The following is a 20,648-nucleotide window of genomic DNA, read 5'->3' on the forward strand; positions in this document are numbered from 1 at the left end:
ATAGGGCTTTAACAGGGTGTGACATCCTCTGTCCTTAACCCTCAGCAAGAGTAAGGAAAAACTACTAAAAACCCTTTTAACAGGGTAAAAATACGTAGAAACCTCAGAGAGAGCCACATGTGAGGGATCCCTCTCCCAGGACGGAACAGAAGTGCAATAGATGCCACGTGTAGGAGAACATCATCAATAATCAAAGTCTCTAGCAGCATTTTATGAGGGTAGACATCCCGAAGGACAACCCCAACATGACATGCCAAGCACTCCCGCTGCAATCACAGTCCATGGTCAGCAACCAGTAGGACCACGATCCACCATCCGGACCAGACGCCACTCCAGTCCTCAGTCACCGTCCACCGCCACCCACCAGGACCCATCACAAGCCACCACCGTGGTCCTGGTCCACCGCCCGTGCCCAATGCCAACGCGACACAGGGTCCGCCACCAGCACCACGATCAGCCCACATGACTCAGAATCCGCCACACTGGATCCAACACCGCGACACTCGGTGCGCGATCCACAAACCGCAAGCCATGGTGCAGCCACAGAGGCCCTGGATCTGCGGGTGATAAAACAAAGGGATTCCGGGGATAGGGATGGAGAAGAGGAAGGAGAAGCTTGAAAGAGAAGCTCCGTGTGTCATGTGTCATAAAATAGAACAAGTAACGTTCTGGAGCACTAATTAGCTCTAACTATAAGCTTTATCAAAAAGGAAGGTTTTGAGCCTACTTTTAAGCGAAAAGATGGTGTCTGCCCCCGAACTGAAAGTGGTAGTTTATTTGACAGCCGAGGGGCTTGATGGCTAAAAGCTCTGGCTCCTACTCTACTTTTAGAGACTTTAGGGACGACAAGTAGGCTTGAATTCTGGGAGCGGAGTGCTCTAGTTGGTTTATGAGGTACTAACAGCTCTTAAAGGTAAAAAGGCGCTATATTATTAAGGGCCTTGAAGGTGAGGAGGAGAATTTTAAATTCTATTCTAGATTTAACTGGAAGCCAGTGTAGCGATGCTAATACTGAAGAAATGTGCTCTCTTCTCTTTGTTCTCGTCAGGACACTTGCTGCGGCATTTTGGACAAGCTGTAGAGTCTTTAACAACTTACTGCTGGAGCCTGATAGTAATGAATTACAATAGTCCATTCTCGATGTAACAAAGGTGTGGACTAGTTTTTCTGCATCTTTTTGTGAAAGGACATGTCTAATTTTTTAAATAGTACGCAAGTGGAAAAAAGCGGTCCTATAAATTTGTTTTAAGTGACTATTAAAGGATAAATCAGGATCGAAGATCACTCCCAAGTTCCTGACTGTTTCATTGGAAGCAAGGGCAATGACGTCTAGCGCATAGATAATGCATCTCTAAGGTGTTTGGGGCCAAGTATTATAACCTCTGTTTTGTCTGAGTTTAATAAGAGAAAATTGCGGGTCATCCAGGTTTTTATGTCCTTGAGACACGCTCGAAGTTTAGTTAATTGATTACTTTGTTCAGGTTTTATTGACAAATATAACTGGGTGTCATCCGCATAGCAGTGGAAATTTACCGAGTGTGTCTTGATAATGTTTCCTAGTGGAAGCATATATAATGAGAATAAAATTGGGCCGAGCACAGAGCCCTGTGGAACACCATGGTTAACTTTGGTGCGCACAGATGACTCATCATTAATTTGCACAAATTGGGAGCGATCAGAAAAATACGATTCAAACCAGTTAAGGGCGGTTCCATTAATGTTAATTAACTGTTTGAGTCTTTGTAATAAAATTTGATGGTCAATTGTGTCGAATGCTGCACTGAGATCTAACAGAACGAGGACAGACACAAGTCCCTGATCTGAGGCTATTAAAAGGTCATTAGTGACTTTTGCCAAGGCTGTCTCTGTACTGTGATTGGCTCTAAACCCCGATTGAAAGTCTTCATATATATTATTTTCCTGGAGAAACTCACACAGCTGATTGGCTACAACTATTTCTAAGATTTTAGAAATGAAGGGGAGATTAGATATTGGCCTGTAATTGGCTAAAACCTCTGGGTCTAGGGTGGTTTTTTATGAGTAGGGGTTTGATGACAGCTATTTTAAAAGACTGTGGTATATAACCTGATAATAATGACAGATTGATAATGTTAAGTAACGAACTATCAATTAGGGGCAGAATTTCTTTAAGTAATTTGGTAGGAATGGGATCTAAGATACAGGTTGTTGGTTTAGAACCTGAGATTAATTTGGTAAACTGATCACGGGTGATCAGAGAGAAGCTGTCTAAGTAATGGGTAGGATTCTCAGCCGTTTCTGAGATCTCTGTTGTTGGGAGGGTATTAGTGCCAATTGAGGGCAGGATATGGTTGATTTTATTTCTAATAGTTTGAATTTTATCATTTAAAAAGTTCATAAAGATATTGCTATTTAGAGATCGAGGAATACTGGGTTCAGTGGAGGTGTGACTCTCTGTCAGCCTGGCTACAGTGCTGAAGAGACACCTGGGGTTGTTTTTATTCTCTTCTATTAGTTTTGAATAGTAGGCGGCTCTTGCTTTGTGGAGAGCCTTTTTATATTCTTTAACACTATTCTTCCAGTCTATTCGATTTTCAACATCGTTGCTGGAGCGCCACTTCCTTTCTAGTTTTCTTGATAATTGTTTTAACTCATTTGTCTGGGAATTATACCACGGAGCTAATTTTACGGTGGCCCTGAGAGCTCAACGAACAGCAACTTAAGAAAACACATGCAAGTTGAAAAAACACATGCAAGTTAACAAAACACAAGCAAAGTAAGAAAACATCTCCATCAATTTCACAACACAACACAACACATTACAGAAACGTGCAGCAAATAGTCACACGCGCAGCAAATAGACGAATGCGCAGCAAATAGAGGCGACAACACAACGGAAGTGTTTCCAGAGGACAGCTAAAAGGGATGGACACAGGAGACACTAAAACGTCCAATACACTATACAATTTCGGTTCCGCACAGGGGTCGGCAACCCGCGGCTCTGGAGCCGAACGCGGCTCTTCAGTCCCTCTGCAGTGGCTGTACAGTACAGTGTTGTGCATATGTTTCGCAATAGCTGGACTTAATGAATCAGTTTTCATATTATTAACGTGAATGTAACGATGAACGTGATTGAACATCACGTTCATTTTTTAAATCATCATCGTATCAGGCCCTCATGAAATACCAGGAGCGGGCGTGGGTGTGTGTGTGTGTGTTGAGTTTAGGTTTAGGATTAATTCATAGACTGGAGTTAAAAATAGCAGCAACTCCAACTCCTCGCCCAATTTCTCTAGGAACCTGTGAATTGATATGACTGGGGGGAGTAAATTAATTTAGACTGACATATTCATCAGGATGCAGCCACGTCTCAGTGAGGGACAATAACTCTATGTTGTAATCTGAGACTATTTCATTAACTAAAAGAGCCTTTTTTGCCAGTGATCTAATGTTTAAAAGACCACATTTAAAAGTCTGGGCTTCCTGTGTTGTTTCAGAGGTTGTTTTAATTTGTATTAAATTTTTGTGTGGAGTTCTCGCTCTGTTATTGTTATTGGAGCGCAGAGAAGTGTTTAGCACTGCAGCTCTGCTTCCTGGTCCCAACTATGGGTTGTCATGTTATAGACTGAGTAATATTCCTAGATAAGAGAGCTGCTCCATCCCAAGTAGGATGAACGCCATCTCTCCTAACAAGACCAGGTTTTCTCAAAAAAGTTAGCCAATTATCTATAAAGCCCACACCGTTTAGATGTGTTGATTTCTTTATATTCCTTAGTACACTGTTTTAGGAAAACTTTTGAAAGTTAGATCCTGTCATTTGATTGGAGGAATTCTGTCTGTCACACTGCTCATGGGCTTTATTTTGAGCAATGCGTGAAATGTTTCAACTTAACTAGAGTAAAAATTGTGTGAATAAATCCTTAGTCAGCTGCTAAACAAAAATGCTTTTTCTCTAATTTGATAGTGAAATCATCAAACTTTAGTCGTTCTATGTAGTCACAATAAAGACAATTTTTAACACACTATATTTACATATTTGGGCTATAATTGCTGTTTGTTTGTCTCTCAGGTCAGAAAACAGCTCTCTGCTACAAAACACCCTGGAAAGATTTCAGTAATTTAACACGCGAACAACTCCATCTCCTCTTCTCCAAACACTAAATAAATCCCCCTCTAACGCTAAAACAGTGTTATTCTCCCACCTGCAGCCCAATACACCACTGCTGCTGATCCTGCTGAATCACCACTGTATGATTTTACATTATTCTGCTCTTTCTATTGTACTGTGTATTTGATTGTGTGTTTCCCTATATTGACACTTTTGTGCTACTTTCATACTCTTGCAAAGCTGCCTCATGAGACGGACCAAGAATCAGTGTTTCACTTTTGACTTGAATCACAAAAGAAGCCAATAAAGAGCTCTTGGCTTCCAGTGGCTGGATGTTTCAAAGAGAAGTCGCAGACAGTGTGTCCTCACATTCAAAGCCCCCTCCGACTGTAGTGTCACTCTTATCACTGTGCTGTGTCACAACCCTCAGCTCTACCATAATGTTTCCTCCAGCAGCACACCCGATGCAGACATGAGACTATTTCTATCAAGTCTCCCAAAGAGCCCAACATGCTGAAACATCAACATACTCCAGTGTATATCAGCAGCTCCCATCAGCCCAGCCCCCAGTCTACACTATGACCTTGGTTAGTTTCTATAGCACGCACAGTACCCCAAGGGAATGTGGTTGTTTTTCCTTCTCTGTGCACTGATGTGCCTCAAGGAGCCGACAATTGGTTTTCTAATAGGGTGTAGTGGGGCTGGGGTGTAGGTGTGTGACACCGTTTCTGCATGTACTTTTCAATGACGGCTTTTAGTGGCAAATAGAGAAAATATCGCAAATATGGATCATGAGGTCTTTGATTAGTGTATAATCAAGAGGTCAAGCTATGACAGAATATAGCTTTCCGTTCTTATACACAAATGTATGTATGCGTCCGTGTTCATACCATGACGTAAATAGACTGCATTCATTAAGCCATTTTTCAGTCTTCTGAACCACTCAAGACACTTAGTAACAAACACATACACATTCATGCATCACTTGAATATGTGGTGTAGTTCGGTTTATAGCCCAAGGACGCTTTACCGGGATCAAAACAGCGACCTTCAGGTTAGTGGATGACCCTCTCCACCTCCTGTGCCACAGCCGCCCACTTGACTGTTACAAAGGGAGAACAGTTATATCAGCTCTAAATCAGGTGTAAGATTGAACGGCATCAATATGTGACACCCACCTTGCTGGCTGTCTTACTTGTGATGCATAGTTAGGCTCGATACCTCTCGGCTGAAGATTTAGGTCCTTAATTATGGTTCTGGGTTTTTGGCTGTCTATGAGGGCTGCAGTCTTCCAGTCAGCAGCAGCAGTGGTGGCGTTTTCCAGGCAGAGGAGGACTCACAGCACAGTTTTAACTCACTCATCTTCTTGTCTATCATAAAGCTGATGAAAGGGCACACAGTGGATGAGCAAACATTCCTGATATCAAAAGTGATGAAAGGATGGGTGAGCAGGGCTTCATTTGCGCAGGATAGGAAAGATAGGCCCAGATAGGAAACGGCACCTACTTGATTGGATCTTACTATTTATACTAAAATCATGAATAAATTTGTTTGCAATATTTAATGTCAGGTGACAGAACGATGCCTGCTTATTATGTGACTGACAGACGACACTGGCTAATCGACCTTCAACCAATAATGGATTAGTGTGGGTGACACATGCTAAACATTTTTCATAACCATAGGTCTGATATATAAAACTGGCAACAGGACAATAAGAGGATTCACACGTCATCCTAAAATTGCAGCTGATAGCAGAATTAGAGAGAGAGAGAGAGAGAGAGAGAGAGAGAGAGAGACTGCTAACTGGAGCTGAAATGGGAGAAAATGAAGTTTGTGGAAGTTTTTGTCTTATTTTGAAGGCATGTTGCTGAAATTCAACATGAAATGAATATTTATTGCACCATAGACCACAAAAAGTTAATATTCTGACACGTAGAAGAGACATTTGGCAAAGCTTGACAAAAATATTCTAAAATCAAGGTTCAATTACCATCTTTCCTAGTGCTTTCAACTTTATGCAAACTGATGGTAGTTTTCTGTGGATAATGCTTACCCAGTTGACATTGAAGTAGCAGTGTGTGAACTGAACGCCAGCTACTGAGGAAGTCCAACTTCTTTCCACGGCTATCACACCTACTCTGAGTAAAATAAACAGGATTAAAGGTTGCAAAAAAAAATTAATTAAAAAAATAATTTGAAAAATCACTTACATCATTATTGCATTTTACTCCTCCTCACACTGCCTGTCTACAACATACTATTGTGAAACAATGGCACAAATTGACTTTTTTTTGACCCAGCACTACACTAAAACAAAACAACATTGTCCTCTACTAGAGAACATGTTGGTGTAGTGGTTTTTCCTTTGATCGCCAGTCATTGTTATGTGAAGAATTAAAGTCATCAGATGAATAAGTAGCGATTGTTACTCACAAATCTTTGTTGTACATTATCTATAATGTGGTGGCCGAATGTCAGAAAGTGGAAGAGTTCTTTGGTGGATAAGTAAACACAGCAGAACTTCCGAGAGCAGTCCAGGACACAAGAGTGAGTGTAATCAATGTTTTGTGCCCGGAAGAGGAGTTGTGAGATTTGTGGGAGCAGCAGGGTTTTCCTCCTCTCGCTATCTTCAAAGCTGCTAGTGCTCAGTTTTGGCAGTTTGTATCCCTCACATCATGTGCACATGCAGACACCAACTGAGAGCAGAGCAAATTACCCTGGATCTGACCTGGGAGTGAAGTGCAACCCTATTAGACCCTGCCATCAGGAAACTTACAGCTATGATCCATCAGCTTACAAAATGCAAGATGGAACAGCTGGATTTGGGAAAGTTTGTTTCAAAGATAAATTGTTAACGGACACACTAGTTGTCAAGTGCTGACACCTTAAAACAGCTTGAGGAGACTGAAAGATCTGTTTGAACTCAATGAACACATAAAGACTAGCACTGATAATTTTGAACTAACCCATCACCTTGTTCTATTTGTACCTTGCAGTTATGGCAGCGCTGTACATGAGCCAGAGGCGCAACAAAGAGAAAGAGACTCTGATGACATCAAAAGAGGACATACGTGACAATGTCATTCACTACGACGATGAGGGCGGCGGCGAGGCGGACACTCATGCCTTCGACATGGGCACCCTGCGCAACACACACTCACAGCAAGCCAAAGCCCACAGCGCCGTCTCCAAGACGGAGAAAAATGGCTATGGGGACGGGGTTCTGCTGCATCTCACCAGCCGCAACGACGATGTCAGGTCACCTGACATCCATCGTCAAACAGCCAGCGGTATTGTTGCTGTGAATGAAAAGACCCCGCTCTCTTCCTGCGGCAGAGGGACTGAGGGCGATGCGGAGAAGATCCAGGAGTTTATCGAACACCGGTTGGAGGAGAGCCACAAGGGTTATGCCACTCCGCCCTATGATTCATTAGCAACCTACGCTTACGAGGGCGACGGCACCGTGGCGGGTTCGCTCAGCTCCATAGATGAGTCTTGGGTAATTGACAGTTCAGGGGATTTTAGTTATCTTGGTGACTGGGGACAACCGTTCAAAATACTGGCTAGCATCCTGGACAGACAGCCGCCCACTCTGTCTAAGGAGAGCTGAGAGGAAGTTGACGAGCGGAGAGACACTGAGCAGCCATGTGGGAATTAGCTTACTTTTTTAGACATGTTTTTTTTTTACTTTGACAGGCACTGGTTAGAATGATGTGAGGTGATGTTGAGCTGATAGAAAACTGTTCATGTGAGGTAGAATTATGGCAGCACCAGTTAGCTCAAGAGCAGAGAGTCTAGCTACAGGTGAATGAAAAGGGTGAACTTGATAGCTCCTCGAAGTGTCTGAGGTACTGTATGTTTACATGTCTTTTGATTCATGTTACTTAATAAAAAACATCATGAACTGATGTTTTGATTTTTGAGGCTGTGCTCAGGTCAGTTAATGTGTCAGTTGATCAATTGGGCGGTCGACCATTTAATTTATTTTAATAAATCTTCTTATTTGAGGTGCGGTATTACATATTTAATACATTCTACTTTTTAAACCATGCCACTTTTGTGAACCATAATTTTTCATTTCCTTTTTCCTGTAGCCGCATTGACTCTTCAGGATACATTTTGAAATGGCAGCCACGAGGCAAAGCGAGACAAAAAAGAATGATAATTTAAACAGAACTCAAAATATCTGTGCTAGAGTTCATTTGAAGAACTCTGAGTCATCCGTCTGGGGAAATGACTTCAATTTGCATTAGGATGGAAGAGGAGAATTATTATTATTATTATCTACATCACATGTAGATGTGTTAGATAACAATAAATCTACGATCCCAGGCTTTGGAGAATATCAATTAAACAATCAGATATTTATTGGTTTCAATGACAGAATGAACACAATTACAAGGGGCAACATCCTGGGCTGAGTGATGAGGCCGATAAGGAAGTGTAAAAAGCTGCAGTTTACTGGGTGGCCAAAGAGGGCCGGCTCCAAGAAACAGAAAGTCCCATAGAAGTCCATGTTAAAAAGGCTGACTTTAGAGCAGGATTAAACCTGTTTACAGCATGGTTCAAAATTTGGTTTTAGTCTCAATCGCGATGTTCTTCCTTAATGACACTTCTGAGGGGTTGAATTTTTTTCTAACTTCCCCGTTTAAGCGATATAGAGGTTTGAAATTCACATGACGTCACAGTCAGCGCGACGACTGCAACTCCTAGCCTCCTGCCTGCTCGGCTTCACCTGAGCTAACAGGCTAATCCCTGGTCAGTGAACACCACCTGATACCATTGAGAGGTTCCACTCACACATCGGATGAATAACACGGTTTGATGTTCTGCTTGCTCTCCTGACGGACAAGTTAAAGACGTCTGCGCTCCTGTTTCTGTAGTAAGTCAAGCTTAGTATTTTATTTAGCTGTGTTAGAAGAGATTCGCAGGTATCGGTGTCTCTGTACCGCTAGCCCTGAGGCAAGATACCAGCAGTAATGGCGATGCGAACGGGAGTTATTACCAACAAACACCGATATGAACCGACATGAGCCGATCGCCCAGCAGGGAGAAGCGTTTGAGTTTGATGATGAATCTTTTAAACCAAGACAGGCGACTGTGTGTGACGGAGAATAAGCTCCGCCACGTAAGATAACTAATGTTACGTAAAGTTGTTTCACTCGCCATACCATTTGACTTGACTACGTTACACAGATTCTTATTGTGCAGAAACAGATTTACTGTGGTCAACTGAAACCTGAGTATTTAAAGTCACATCTGCATTGTAAGAGCAGCTGTTTAAAGTAGCATTACGTCTCCTAACGCTCTTTATTCAGAGTATTGGTGTCGATGTGTTGTAACGTGTTACAGTGAAAACTAAACTTGTTTGCTACCTTCAGTTTTACGTCGTTTTACATCTCAGGCAGACTTCTCTGAATTATTGTGTTAAATATAAATAAATTATAGGAAGTGTAACTTTACTGGAATAGACAGTCTCATAGAGAACCTGAGGCTGGTGTCCACCACATATTTCCTAGGATGAAATGATAATGATCTGATGAAATCTGAAGTAATACACTTTTATTTTTACCATGTAAAAGTCTGTTAAGGAGTTAACATGGCACATGTATGACTTTACATATCTGTGTATTTGTGTTGAATGTTCCTCTAGAATGTCCAACATGAGACATAACTGGAATCCAAGCCGGGGGAACGCCTCCTACTAGCCTCATTCTCACTCTGCAGAGACGAACGGGTGACGTCACAAACCCTCCATCCATTTATATATACAGTCTATGCACAATTACCATTTAAAGGTCTTCCATTCTATGCATCATAAAAATGAGGCCCCAATTGACAGTTTAAACCAGACCTAGGGTCAGTGGCGGGCTCAGGCTGTCTGAGAGGCAGATGTGTAACAATATTAAGGGCACCTGGTTTATTCACTGGGCCCCTATAAGTAGAGAAAAACAATGTATATGGTAAAAAGGTTTCTCAACTAAGGTTTACATTATAAAAGGTGAATTCGAATAAAAAGATTTTTAAATATGTGACTTTTTTCATCCAACCATAAAAATGTTGAGAATATTCCTGTTTTAAGCAATCTTGTTGGGGGAGAGAGAACCATGAGGCGTGCAAGAAGCACAACCGGTTAATTGAAAAGAAAATCCTTCTTTTGACTAACAGTTTGTAAATATTGATGACCTTCTTATGGCCAGTTAGGACGTCCCTGCCAACAATCCCCAGTCAAGTTGCATCCTGATCAGCTACACTCACTTAATGATCACTAAGCAATAGAGCAGTATAAAGTGGGTGGGGCTGAGCAATATGAGTATTACTGTACCAAAGTCTTACTGTATCAAAATATTTCAGCTACAGCCATAGATTACTTTTAAGAGTAATTCAATCTCCAAATGGTAAGTGAAGGAATTCATTTGTTGAGATACCTAAAATTATGTATTTTTCAGATTTCTTTGTGACTTCTTTGTGACATCACATATCATTTATCATAAGATGGGGATTAACTATGTGTTCAATAAGAGCTTTAGACAGTGGCTCTAGAACTATTTACGGTTATATCTACCTATTAATTCAGCAAAAAGTCTCTGTGTCTTTGTTGTTTTTTCTTCAATATCAGCAAACGCACACCCACGACGTTCGCCAATGTTGTGGTGAACTTCATCATGACAAAAATATTTATAGAACCAATTTCTGTTGGGGCATCTTCAAAGTAAAATAATTTGTTTTGTTGCTGCCTTGCTTTATATTGAACTGAATAACAGAGCTTTTAATTAGAAAAGTTGTGAAGTAAATCATTAACCACACATGTCAACAGACATTTGTTTAATTTTATGGAAAACAACGAGAACAAAATCGTAACTGCAGATAAACCAGGTAGGAATAACAAGAATTTCTGTACCTTTACTCTGCACTATAGACACTGCACACAACGTCCAACACACAAACAATAAAAAGTGTGAGTATATTGTTGAACTGTTTGAAGAGGGCTCACTAATGACAAGAAATAACTCGAAAATAGCCCCAGAGCGATATCACAGGCCAAGCAAACAGTCCATCCCAAACAGTCAGGTTTAGAACCGGCACTACACACTAGCCTTTGAGCCTTTGGCGATCTTCTCAGGCACCTCAGTTGCAATCGTTTCAGAGGTAGGGAGATACTGCTGGTTGTTTTGGACTTCTCGTCAGGCGGCTCAATTGCCCTCTCTCTCATCCTTGAGTGAGAGCTGAATGTTGAGTCAAGTTGTCAGCTCCTCCACATCTCCACAGAGACATTTCCTGCTCAGCAGCCTTTTGTGAAGATTTGCATCAAGAGCCTGTCCTGTGATACTCTGCGTGAGACTTGACTTCTTTCTCAAGCTGACAGTTCAGGTTGTCGGCCTGCTGCCCCACTGGAATGATGCCAGCTTCATACTTCTGGCTGATCTCATGGTGGCCTGTAGCTCCCTCCTGAACCTCTGCTTGGTGATAATATGAGCATCCTGCAGAGACTTGTATCTATGTGGAGGTGTGTCTGGTCACTTGAGTGGCAATCTTTGCGGCGCTGAGGGTTTCAGGGTCGCTGCACTTCTGCAACCTCTTTAGCTCTCCAGATTCTCTATGATCATTGGCTCTCTCTCAACGCAACAGATCTCTACTTTCATTGGTGAAGTGCCTAACACTCCATCTCTTCCTTCTTGACCTCTGACCTGTGCAGTGGTCCTCAGAAGTCTGTACTTGTACTTTCTTTAGGTGGTAGAATTTTATGAAATGAGTGTGTGTAAGAGTCAAAGACAGCTGGGGAGAAGAGCAAGTAAGTATAGAGATTATCAGTTACAGCCTCATAGTCTTTAAACCCTGAGGTCTGTGCGTTACATTTCTACCAGTCATTTGCTTTGTGACTAGGTTGCAAGTTCATTGTCTGTAAAGACAACTTATCAGTGAACACTACATGTGATTTCTGATATAATAAAGGTTCTGAATTGTGTTTATGTGTGCAAAGGTGCTTGTAGCTTAAACTTGCTTTCTTGGAAATTATTAAAAAAGTTAAACTACTACAAGTGAATCTCAACACATACTGTACTGATATTTCATATTGAAAGCATCCCAACAACTCAACAGACATTATCTCTCCTGATCCCGTCAAGCTTTTAATTTTACATTTGCAGGGCGTGCTGAGGTCACAGATGGTAACTAAGCAGAGTAGAATAAAAAAACAACATTACGATTAGAAATGTAAAATTATTCAGACTTTAGAAAAAGAAGGGATAAGAAGGAGTTGACAGGGGAGAAGAAAGAACAATGAATTAAAGCCTGGATAATGGTAAAGTTTTGTTTTGAATAGGATAACAACAGGTGAACCTAATGAACCCCCTACTCTTCCCACAGACGTGCACGTTAACACTCACTCACTCACACACACACACACATTTCTCACCTCATGCAAGACTGTGCACTGTCCACACACTTAATTTAACTGATAAACTAATATTACTGCACTTTTCATAAGGTATTAAACTTGAGCTCATGTCTTAATTGATGTCTTCTCAGACCATATGACTTCCATGTCGACTGTGGCAGTCTGACCATACTGCAGAGAGAGAGGGGTTTGAACCAGCAACCTTCTAGTTGGAGAACCATCACTCTAACCACTAGGCCACGCCGCCTTCTACACCAGACATGACTGAAAGGTGATTGAAAGTGTTTTATATTTGGTAAAGTAGGGAATTTTGTTTTCCATCATTAGGAAGTCCGAGTCAGCTTCTCTCTCAACATCATATATGAAACCCTCAATATCAGATTGAGGTTGACAAAATAGAACACCACTGTATGTACGATAACATTTAAGGAAGAACAGGAAGAAATCCCACTGCAGTAATAATGAAACCATCTGGATTTCCTACACAAGGTATCATGTTATTTATTCTAGTTTGATTAGTAGAATTTGCCGCACGTACATCAGAGGACTCATTTTAAACTGCTCTTGTTTAACTTAATGCATTACATTTACTACTGTTAATACAAACTCAACACTTCATGCAAGGGTTTCAAATTAAAAGCTCCCTATCCTTTCAATGAACCTCCATTCACAGGACTTTTATTGTGAAACATTTCCTCACACTATATTTCCAACAACAGCTAGAGAGGACGACAAAGCAAGCACACATACACTCATAGTGAATAGGAAAACAGCACCTAGATAACATTGTAGATGGGTTATCGAGAAAATCAACGTGCTGTAAATAGTATTGATGTGTTGTGTTGAAATTATTAAATTAAATTGGTAGAAAGGTGTCTAAAGCTTAAATGGAATGCAGCTTAAAGAAGGAGAGCAGGTATTTAACTACCGGTTTTAAGTTTAGGACATAGATGCTGTCTCTTTGTGTTTGATATGGACTGCAGAGATTAAACAGCAGGATATCACCTGTCTCGCAATTTACAGCTGATAGTGACGCTGTCATTTAACCTAAATCCATCCAAAAGACTAATTTGTGATTAAAGAGTGTATGAAACTCCCACCTGGGCCGAGGCATTACTCTAAGGCAAATAAAACAGTTAAATAGTTGGGAGGCCATTTTGTTTGTCCCTTGGAAATTGCCAAATCAATATCTGTCTATGTGCATCGAATCCATCTTCCCCTCCACAGCCGCTGTGATGGAAAATAGATTTTGTTGATTGCTACGGCGTAACAGATAGCCTCAGACAGTGGGGATGACCTTCACTTTATCAAGCCTCGATCTCAGCTGTGACAATGGATAACAGTCAGCTTGGCAGGATGGCGTCAATTCACTCCTGAGCTCATTTTGATTTGGAAGGTAAATTATAGCCCCAGTATGATCGTTCCAATCAGAACATGCCGGGATGGGGAAAAGATTGATATATGGGAGGTGAAGTGCCTTTGGATTTATATTGAAGATGGTCAAATCCATTTCCCTTCTGACTTAATAGAGGACCAGCTAAAGCACAGCGCAGTGAGCTGCACTTGGAGGAAAATGTGGAAGACGAAGAAAAACCACTGCAGTGTTGTCGATGCAAGTGGGAGTTTTCTGGTACTGAAAAAAAAGTGATCTGAAAAAATGTTCCCAAGCATTCAGATTTCAGCTTATTGAGCAATTTCTCTCGTTGAGTGAGACGGTGCTGCAGAGGTTCACTTCCCAAAAATAGCCTCAGCTTTAAATAGACTGAAAGACTTCCACAATACACACAGTTTTTCACAAACAGCAGTGTTCAGAAGTTTCTATTCCTCTGATGAGTCACTGCCGCAAGCAGGAGCTGAGTGCGACTGGGAGAATCTAGACACAACCACAGTCAAAAGGGTCAAAGGATGCATGTGCTTAATTACAACCATCGTAATCCCTGCATCATTTCTACAAATAATGATAAAGTCCAGCAGGCCAGGCAACACAGCAGCCAAAAAAAAGCCAAACCCAAAATTATGAAACAAATTTGAATAGAAAACAGATTTTGCTAATAAACAAGATGATTGGCCCGATTTTGTCTTACGAAACTAAATAGCGATTTTTGCAGTGTGCAGTGCTCTTTTCCCTTTTGAGAATATCTATGTGTGTGTGTGTGTGTGTGTGTGTGTGTGTGTTAGAGAGAGAGAGTAACTGTGTCTTTCAGTGCAGCAGCATTGTTACAAGGAATGATCTTTGGTAAAACAAACTTACAAAGCAATGATCTATGAAGTCTCTGACTTGCCAACCCATCATCTGAGCCACTGATGATGTTCTTTTTTTTTCCAAGTTAAGACGGCCTGCAGGTCATCAACTACCGAATATGTTGTTAAATAAATATAGTAATAATGGACTTGATTTTCCTCCAAATTAAACCATTGTAAAAATGAAAAGACTTTGAGAAGGTGGGATTGACTGGAATAAAATGGCTTCCGTAGTTATAAGTGTATATGCAAAGACCTCATGGTTAAAAAATGTGAGGCTACCCCTACAACTGATCATCTCCATCCTTACTTCCTCTTCTCCTCTGCTGTCTTTGACACACACACACACACACACACACACACACACACACACACACACACACACACACACACACACACACACACACAGTAACTTGCAAACAATGACTTCTAAACTTAATCCCTTCTTATGTCTGATTAGTTAGCTGTTGACGAATGTCTATAATTATTATCATTAGTTATATTGTAGCACAGCAGTAAACTTGGAATTAGGTGATAATTAATTTACAAAATTAAATATTTAACTTTGAATGACTGCAAGTCGCTCATGTGATCCACTTCAGACATTGTGGGTGTGTTGTTGATATTTCCAGGAAGTGCAGTGTTGAATTGGAGCTGAGCTACTCCGAGGTCTGTGAGAACATGCTGATGCACAGCTATGCCTCGATCACTGAAGGACATTATTTTTACATCTATGAGAGGTATCAGATGTAGTAAAATATGACTCACTATAAAATTAGAAATGACTTACCAATAACCTTTTGGGAAATTCAGCATCAGCTGATGCCTCAGGCGGCAGAGAGGGTCTTCCACTGACTAGGAAGATTGATGGTTTGATCCCCAGCTCCTCCAGTTTGCATTCCTTTGACAAGATCCTGAACTAATTGCCCATCAGCTCTGCTGAAATTGAATGAGTGGAGTGTGGTATCTTCTGCATATAGAAGCACTGTATGAGGGGGTGAAAGATTATTTATTTATTTGGAATTTGTTAAAATGTGTTAATTGTTGATTTGAGATATTACACCTTTTCTTTAAACCTTTTCAGAATTGATAACTAAGCGTTGAATGTTTAATTTCAGAAAAAGTGTGGCTCACTATGTAATTGTTGCTTTAGCATATGAAAAATCTAAATCAAGATTAAATATAAAAATGTGGGATTTTCTTTATTGCGGTGTGACCAGATCACATCTTTGGATTGTGTGGTGAACCACATGCAGAGATGAGGTTGCAGCATGTAAGCTAAAAATTTAAGTTACTGCTTACATAGTCTTATATAACATTTCCTAATTTAACATGCAAGCTTGTAACATTTCATTTTCATTTTAGAATATAAAGTAATAAAACAAACAGGCATAATTTACCATAAATCATCAGTTGATTGGAATGTTCCACTGCTGCCTTCTGCAAAAGCATCTGTAAATCAAATAAAACTTTTAACAGCCAGTTCCTCTCATGTACCGTGAGTTTTAAGAAAACATATTCGTAGGTGTAAGTTAACAGGAACATGGTGGGTACATACACAATCTTCATTGTGACATAGTCTTGGGGACAGGCCACCCAAAAAGCTTTCCAGCTTTCATTTCACTGGGGGCCTGGATGTCAGCTAGTCCTCTTTGAATCGCCGCTTCACCCAACAGCATAACCTTCCTCACATTAGCGGAGAATTTGCCATCTGGGCTGACAGAGAATGGGTCACGCACAAATTCAGTGACATCCCTGGAAATTGCAATGTCATCAGATCTGGTAGAAAAATTCTGCCTCAGCCATGTGATGAATTTCCCCATATTCTCTGTGATGTTGCTCTCACCCAATGTCTTCAGAGTGCTGAGGTGCACCAGCCCCCCTAATAACTTATCTGCGTAGTATAGATCAAATTTGTTCCCAAAGGCATCTACCCTTTCCAGCACACCACCACATAGTTTCGTTTAGCCTGTAATTTCAGACTGAGGGCAAGGGAATGGGAAAATATGTCTGCAAAAAAATTTAGTGTTGCACATGTTCTCTTCCTTCATGATGTGCACTTGGTAATTTTCTCTTTTTGATTTATTTTGCTTCAAGACAGAGGTAATTGAAAAAATTCTCTTCTCTGAAACCGTAAACATGCACTCCCTATAATATCTCAGCAGTGGAAAACATTTCCTAGTTTTTGAGAGGATTCTTGTTTAGTTAACTCCTTTGACATGGGAATCACTGAGCAGATGATAATTCTCTGAATCTTTCAAGTTAACAACTATTGTAAAGATGACGCTTCTGATTACATCCCTTTGCAACAGTGATCATTTTCATTAAAGGTTTAGACAGTTTACTGGTGGATGAATAGCTTATTTCTTTACTAATTAAATCATTTTTCTTCTTCATCTTTCTGCTTCTGGCTCTTTCAGAGTGATATTTTCCACTCGCCTGACAAACAACGGAGGGCTTTGCTTTCTCCCTAGCAAGTGTTGGGCAAGAGTCCCTGCTGAACTGACCATGTGGTGGGATCACACAATGGGTCATAAAAGTGAGGCCTTTGAGCCAAGATGAAGCCAGCTAAAGTCCCTCTCAGATCAAGCATGGAGATTGTATCTTCTGGTGGTAACTTAATCCCTGGGGTTTCCCCAGAAACCCATGCTCTGCTCCTGGCCGCTCCCACTCTCCTTTGACCTCTGATACTCAATTGGCTAAAAGCCAGCATCATCCTATGACCAGCACCTCAAGGAGGCTGGGCCTCCACAGGTTAATAAATGCGGCTGCTCATCAATAATCGCTGCTCTTTCTCCCTGCTGAGGACTTCGACCAGGGCCCTCCAGGGCCTCTCAGATGTTCCAGCTCTAAAGGATCAACTTTAACTTTTTGAAGATAGAGCTGACCTTTCCAGTTAGTTGATCCGGAGAAGAGACGAAGCAGAATTCCGTTCCAAGAGCAAGAGAAGTTCGCTCTATTCGGCCCAGCGCTGACCTCCGTTGCAACCACGAGACCCACCGGAGCACCGCTTAAGAGGCCAGGACTTCACTGATTTGTTTTCCAGGAATCCGCCGTTCGAGCACGCATCCAACACCGCGGAGGTCACAGTAAGAGGCTTTATTGTCTGGGCAGAGACTAGTTTAAATACTTAGCGTGTCATTCTATTTGAGTGTGTTTGTTTGTAGATCGCTGATCTTTTTTTAGCCGTGCTACGCAGCGGGCCGAGACGTCACATCCGGTTCCTTTGTCTACTGTGTTTTTGAGAAGCGCGCGGTAACGAGGCGTCGCTTCCTTTTTACGTGTTACCGTCAGAGATATTGTGCGGATATTTACATCTGTTAAAAGATAAATCTCACGTAACTGGACTGTCTGCTTCGCTTGAAGTTTGTCTCTGACGATGTTTTGAGAGCTTTCCTGATCTCTCTATCTCTCCCTCTCTCTCTCTCTCTCTTTTCTCCTAAACCTGTTTTTACACACGTCCCGACCTACATTTATACATTTCATGTTACATGGAGAAATCTAGATTTAAAGAGCCTATATACATCTCGACGCCATACGGCGCCAAAACCACGAGATAAGAAATCTCTTTGTCTTAAAGATCCCCTTTGTTAAGGTCAGTGACCGGCAGCCATTTTGCTTTTCGCAACGTGGCTTCACTTAGGTACTCTCCATCTTGAAAGTACGTGAATGTAACATCACCTTGAATTTGGCCAGAGGACGTCACCACGTGACCTCGTCATTACGCCATAGCCACTCCCCTTTTTCTTTCTTACACACACACACACACACACACACACCAACACACAGAGACACAGACAGGCAGACACACACACGACCACACACACACAGATACCCCGTATCACATGCGTGGTCTTAATTGTGATAGGTGCTGCTGCTGTTGTTGCCATCCTGGAAATATTGGAGTTTGTTAAATGAAGAATCATTGAAATAACATTAACTTTATTTCCCTTTTTAATAAATACTTTTGTAATTAAAGTATTTCTATTTCTGTGATTATTTGTGCATATGTATATGAATACAGCTGGATTACTATAGCCTGTGCTCAAACTTAAAACCCTTCATTGTTTATTATATAATCATTAATATCAAATATTGAGATTATTAATATAACTTACATCATATGAGACTGATATTTAAAGATTGAATTGTTGGTCCCTGTAACCAGGGTGGTGCCCCGCGACAATAAGCAATGATTACAGATTTGTATTATTCTTAATTGATAATTTTATTGTTTTCATTAATTATTTTAACTATTATTAATGGATAACCGTATAATTTCTAATTAATTGTTTTACTACTCTTAATTAATAGCTTTATAATTTTTGATTATTTTGAATAAATAATTGTTATTTTAATAATCATATTTCATGATTATTAATAATTAGCCAACGTCAAATCTACTCCTTCTATTGCACAACACAAGAAATGCAGTTGTCAAACCAGAAACCTGACGTAGCATCTCCACAGCCCATACACAGCAGAATCGCTGCCCACGTGAACAACAGACGCACCAAAGACACAGCAGACCGCCAATGCAGCCGTCACCCACTGCACACAGAGCTAGGGTGGTCCTAGCTTGGATATGAAACAATCCATAATTACATTTTAAATTTAGGTCTTTAGTAGACTGAGGACTAATCAAGACCTACTCACGTACTAAATTATAGTGTTTAAATGTTTGTCAGAGTGCAATTGTTGGCCTTGGTTTTCCGCAGTTGAACAGGGCTCTGGTCCAGTGACCAGCAGCAGCGGCAGTGGTGGTATAATCCAGGTGGTGGGATCCTCAAGGGAAAGTCTGAACTCATTTATCGTCTGGTTAAAGTAGCTGCCTTTGTTTTCTCACCTGCTTTCATCAATCATTTATCAGCAGACAGGACAGGGGTCTAGCAGAGGATACATAAAAGTGTCAAAAGTGAAAAAAAAGAGGATGATCGACTTTAGTCTTCTCTTTGGCAGCCTGAAACCATTGTTTCCTTACAGCTATTCTTTATCTGCTCATTAAGGACGTACCACTTCCCTGGGTCTGATGGGTGACTGAAGGCCTTCCCTAAGTCCGCTGCTGTTTCTGATTCAGTGGAAGAAGCATGACTGCATACCCAGCTGCTGCAACGCTGCATCCTCATTCACTCCCTCTGCTCTCACTCTGCTGTAAACCTCTCCTGTCACGCTGTCTTTTCTGTCTTCACCCTTTGGTTTGCACTTGGTTTACTTTTTGAAGTTTGGAGCAAACAGAAAAGATAAGACGATGCTTGAAGAAATATATTTTAAAATGTTCACGTGGTGAAACAGAGAGGAACGGAGAACATATCTGTTGCAAAAGAAGCACATCAGTATGAGTGAATGTGTGTGTGGGAGAGGGGGGGGGGGTTGGGGGGCTGATATCCGTCAGAAGGGAGTTGGAGCGCTTTTTAAGTAGAAGAGTTTGACTAAGAGGAATTTGGGCCAATGAACAATGGAGGAATAACAAATGTAGGACAACCATTCAAAGACGATAATGCCTGAGGAGGAAAGAGGAGGGAGCTATATGAGGAAGGAAGCAAACAGAAGAAAAAGGGATGGATGTATATTTTTACTTTTAATGATGCAGGTATTAGGCTATTACTTTGAAATGTAATAAAATTATTATACGCTTGCATTGCTTGAGCTCCAGACATCTTTTGGTTTTAATTTGAATTAAAACACACAAGTGACACACAAGTGCTGTAGTAAATTCTGCCATTATCTCTTTAAAACAACATGATTATTTGGAGTCTTTTAGACGGTATAAAAATACTTTACTAATAATCGTGTTGTAGTTTGAGTGTTTTTTTAAAGCCTGTGACTGCAGTCATAAAGCATGCTCAACTGATAATTATAGATTCATGGATGAACTTATGCAATGTTAATTGACACTCGAAGGCAGAGAGAAGTGCAGTT

General features: G+C 40.9%; 1 protein-coding gene and 1 long non-coding RNA gene across 4 annotated transcripts in view; both read left to right on the plus strand.

Annotated features, from left to right (window-relative positions):
- LOC133968568 (cadherin-12-like) overlaps nt 1–8,011 on the plus strand; it is a 95,405-nt gene extending 87,394 nt beyond the window's left edge. For all 3 annotated transcript variants that reach the window (XM_062404687.1, XM_062404688.1, XM_062404689.1), the window contains one exon: nt 7,087–8,011. In XM_062404687.1, coding sequence (XP_062260671.1) covers nt 7,087–7,700 — 614 coding nt within the window. In that variant the 3' untranslated portion in view covers nt 7,701–8,011. The remainder of the gene's footprint in view (nt 1–7,086) is intronic.
- Nucleotides 8,012–8,718: 707 nt separating this feature from the next.
- The window catches only part of LOC133967946 (uncharacterized), a 30,524-nt gene continuing 18,594 nt past the window's right edge, over nt 8,719–20,648 (plus strand). The window contains exons 1-3 of the long non-coding RNA XR_009924080.1: nt 8,719–8,972; nt 9,744–9,827; nt 12,620–12,759. This is a non-coding gene — a long non-coding RNA (uncharacterized LOC133967946). The remainder of the gene's footprint in view (nt 8,973–9,743; nt 9,828–12,619; nt 12,760–20,648) is intronic.

Source organism: Platichthys flesus, chromosome 14, assembly GCF_949316205.1.
Source record: "Platichthys flesus chromosome 14, fPlaFle2.1, whole genome shotgun sequence".
Taxonomy (NCBI): domain Eukaryota; kingdom Metazoa; phylum Chordata; class Actinopteri; order Pleuronectiformes; family Pleuronectidae; genus Platichthys; species Platichthys flesus.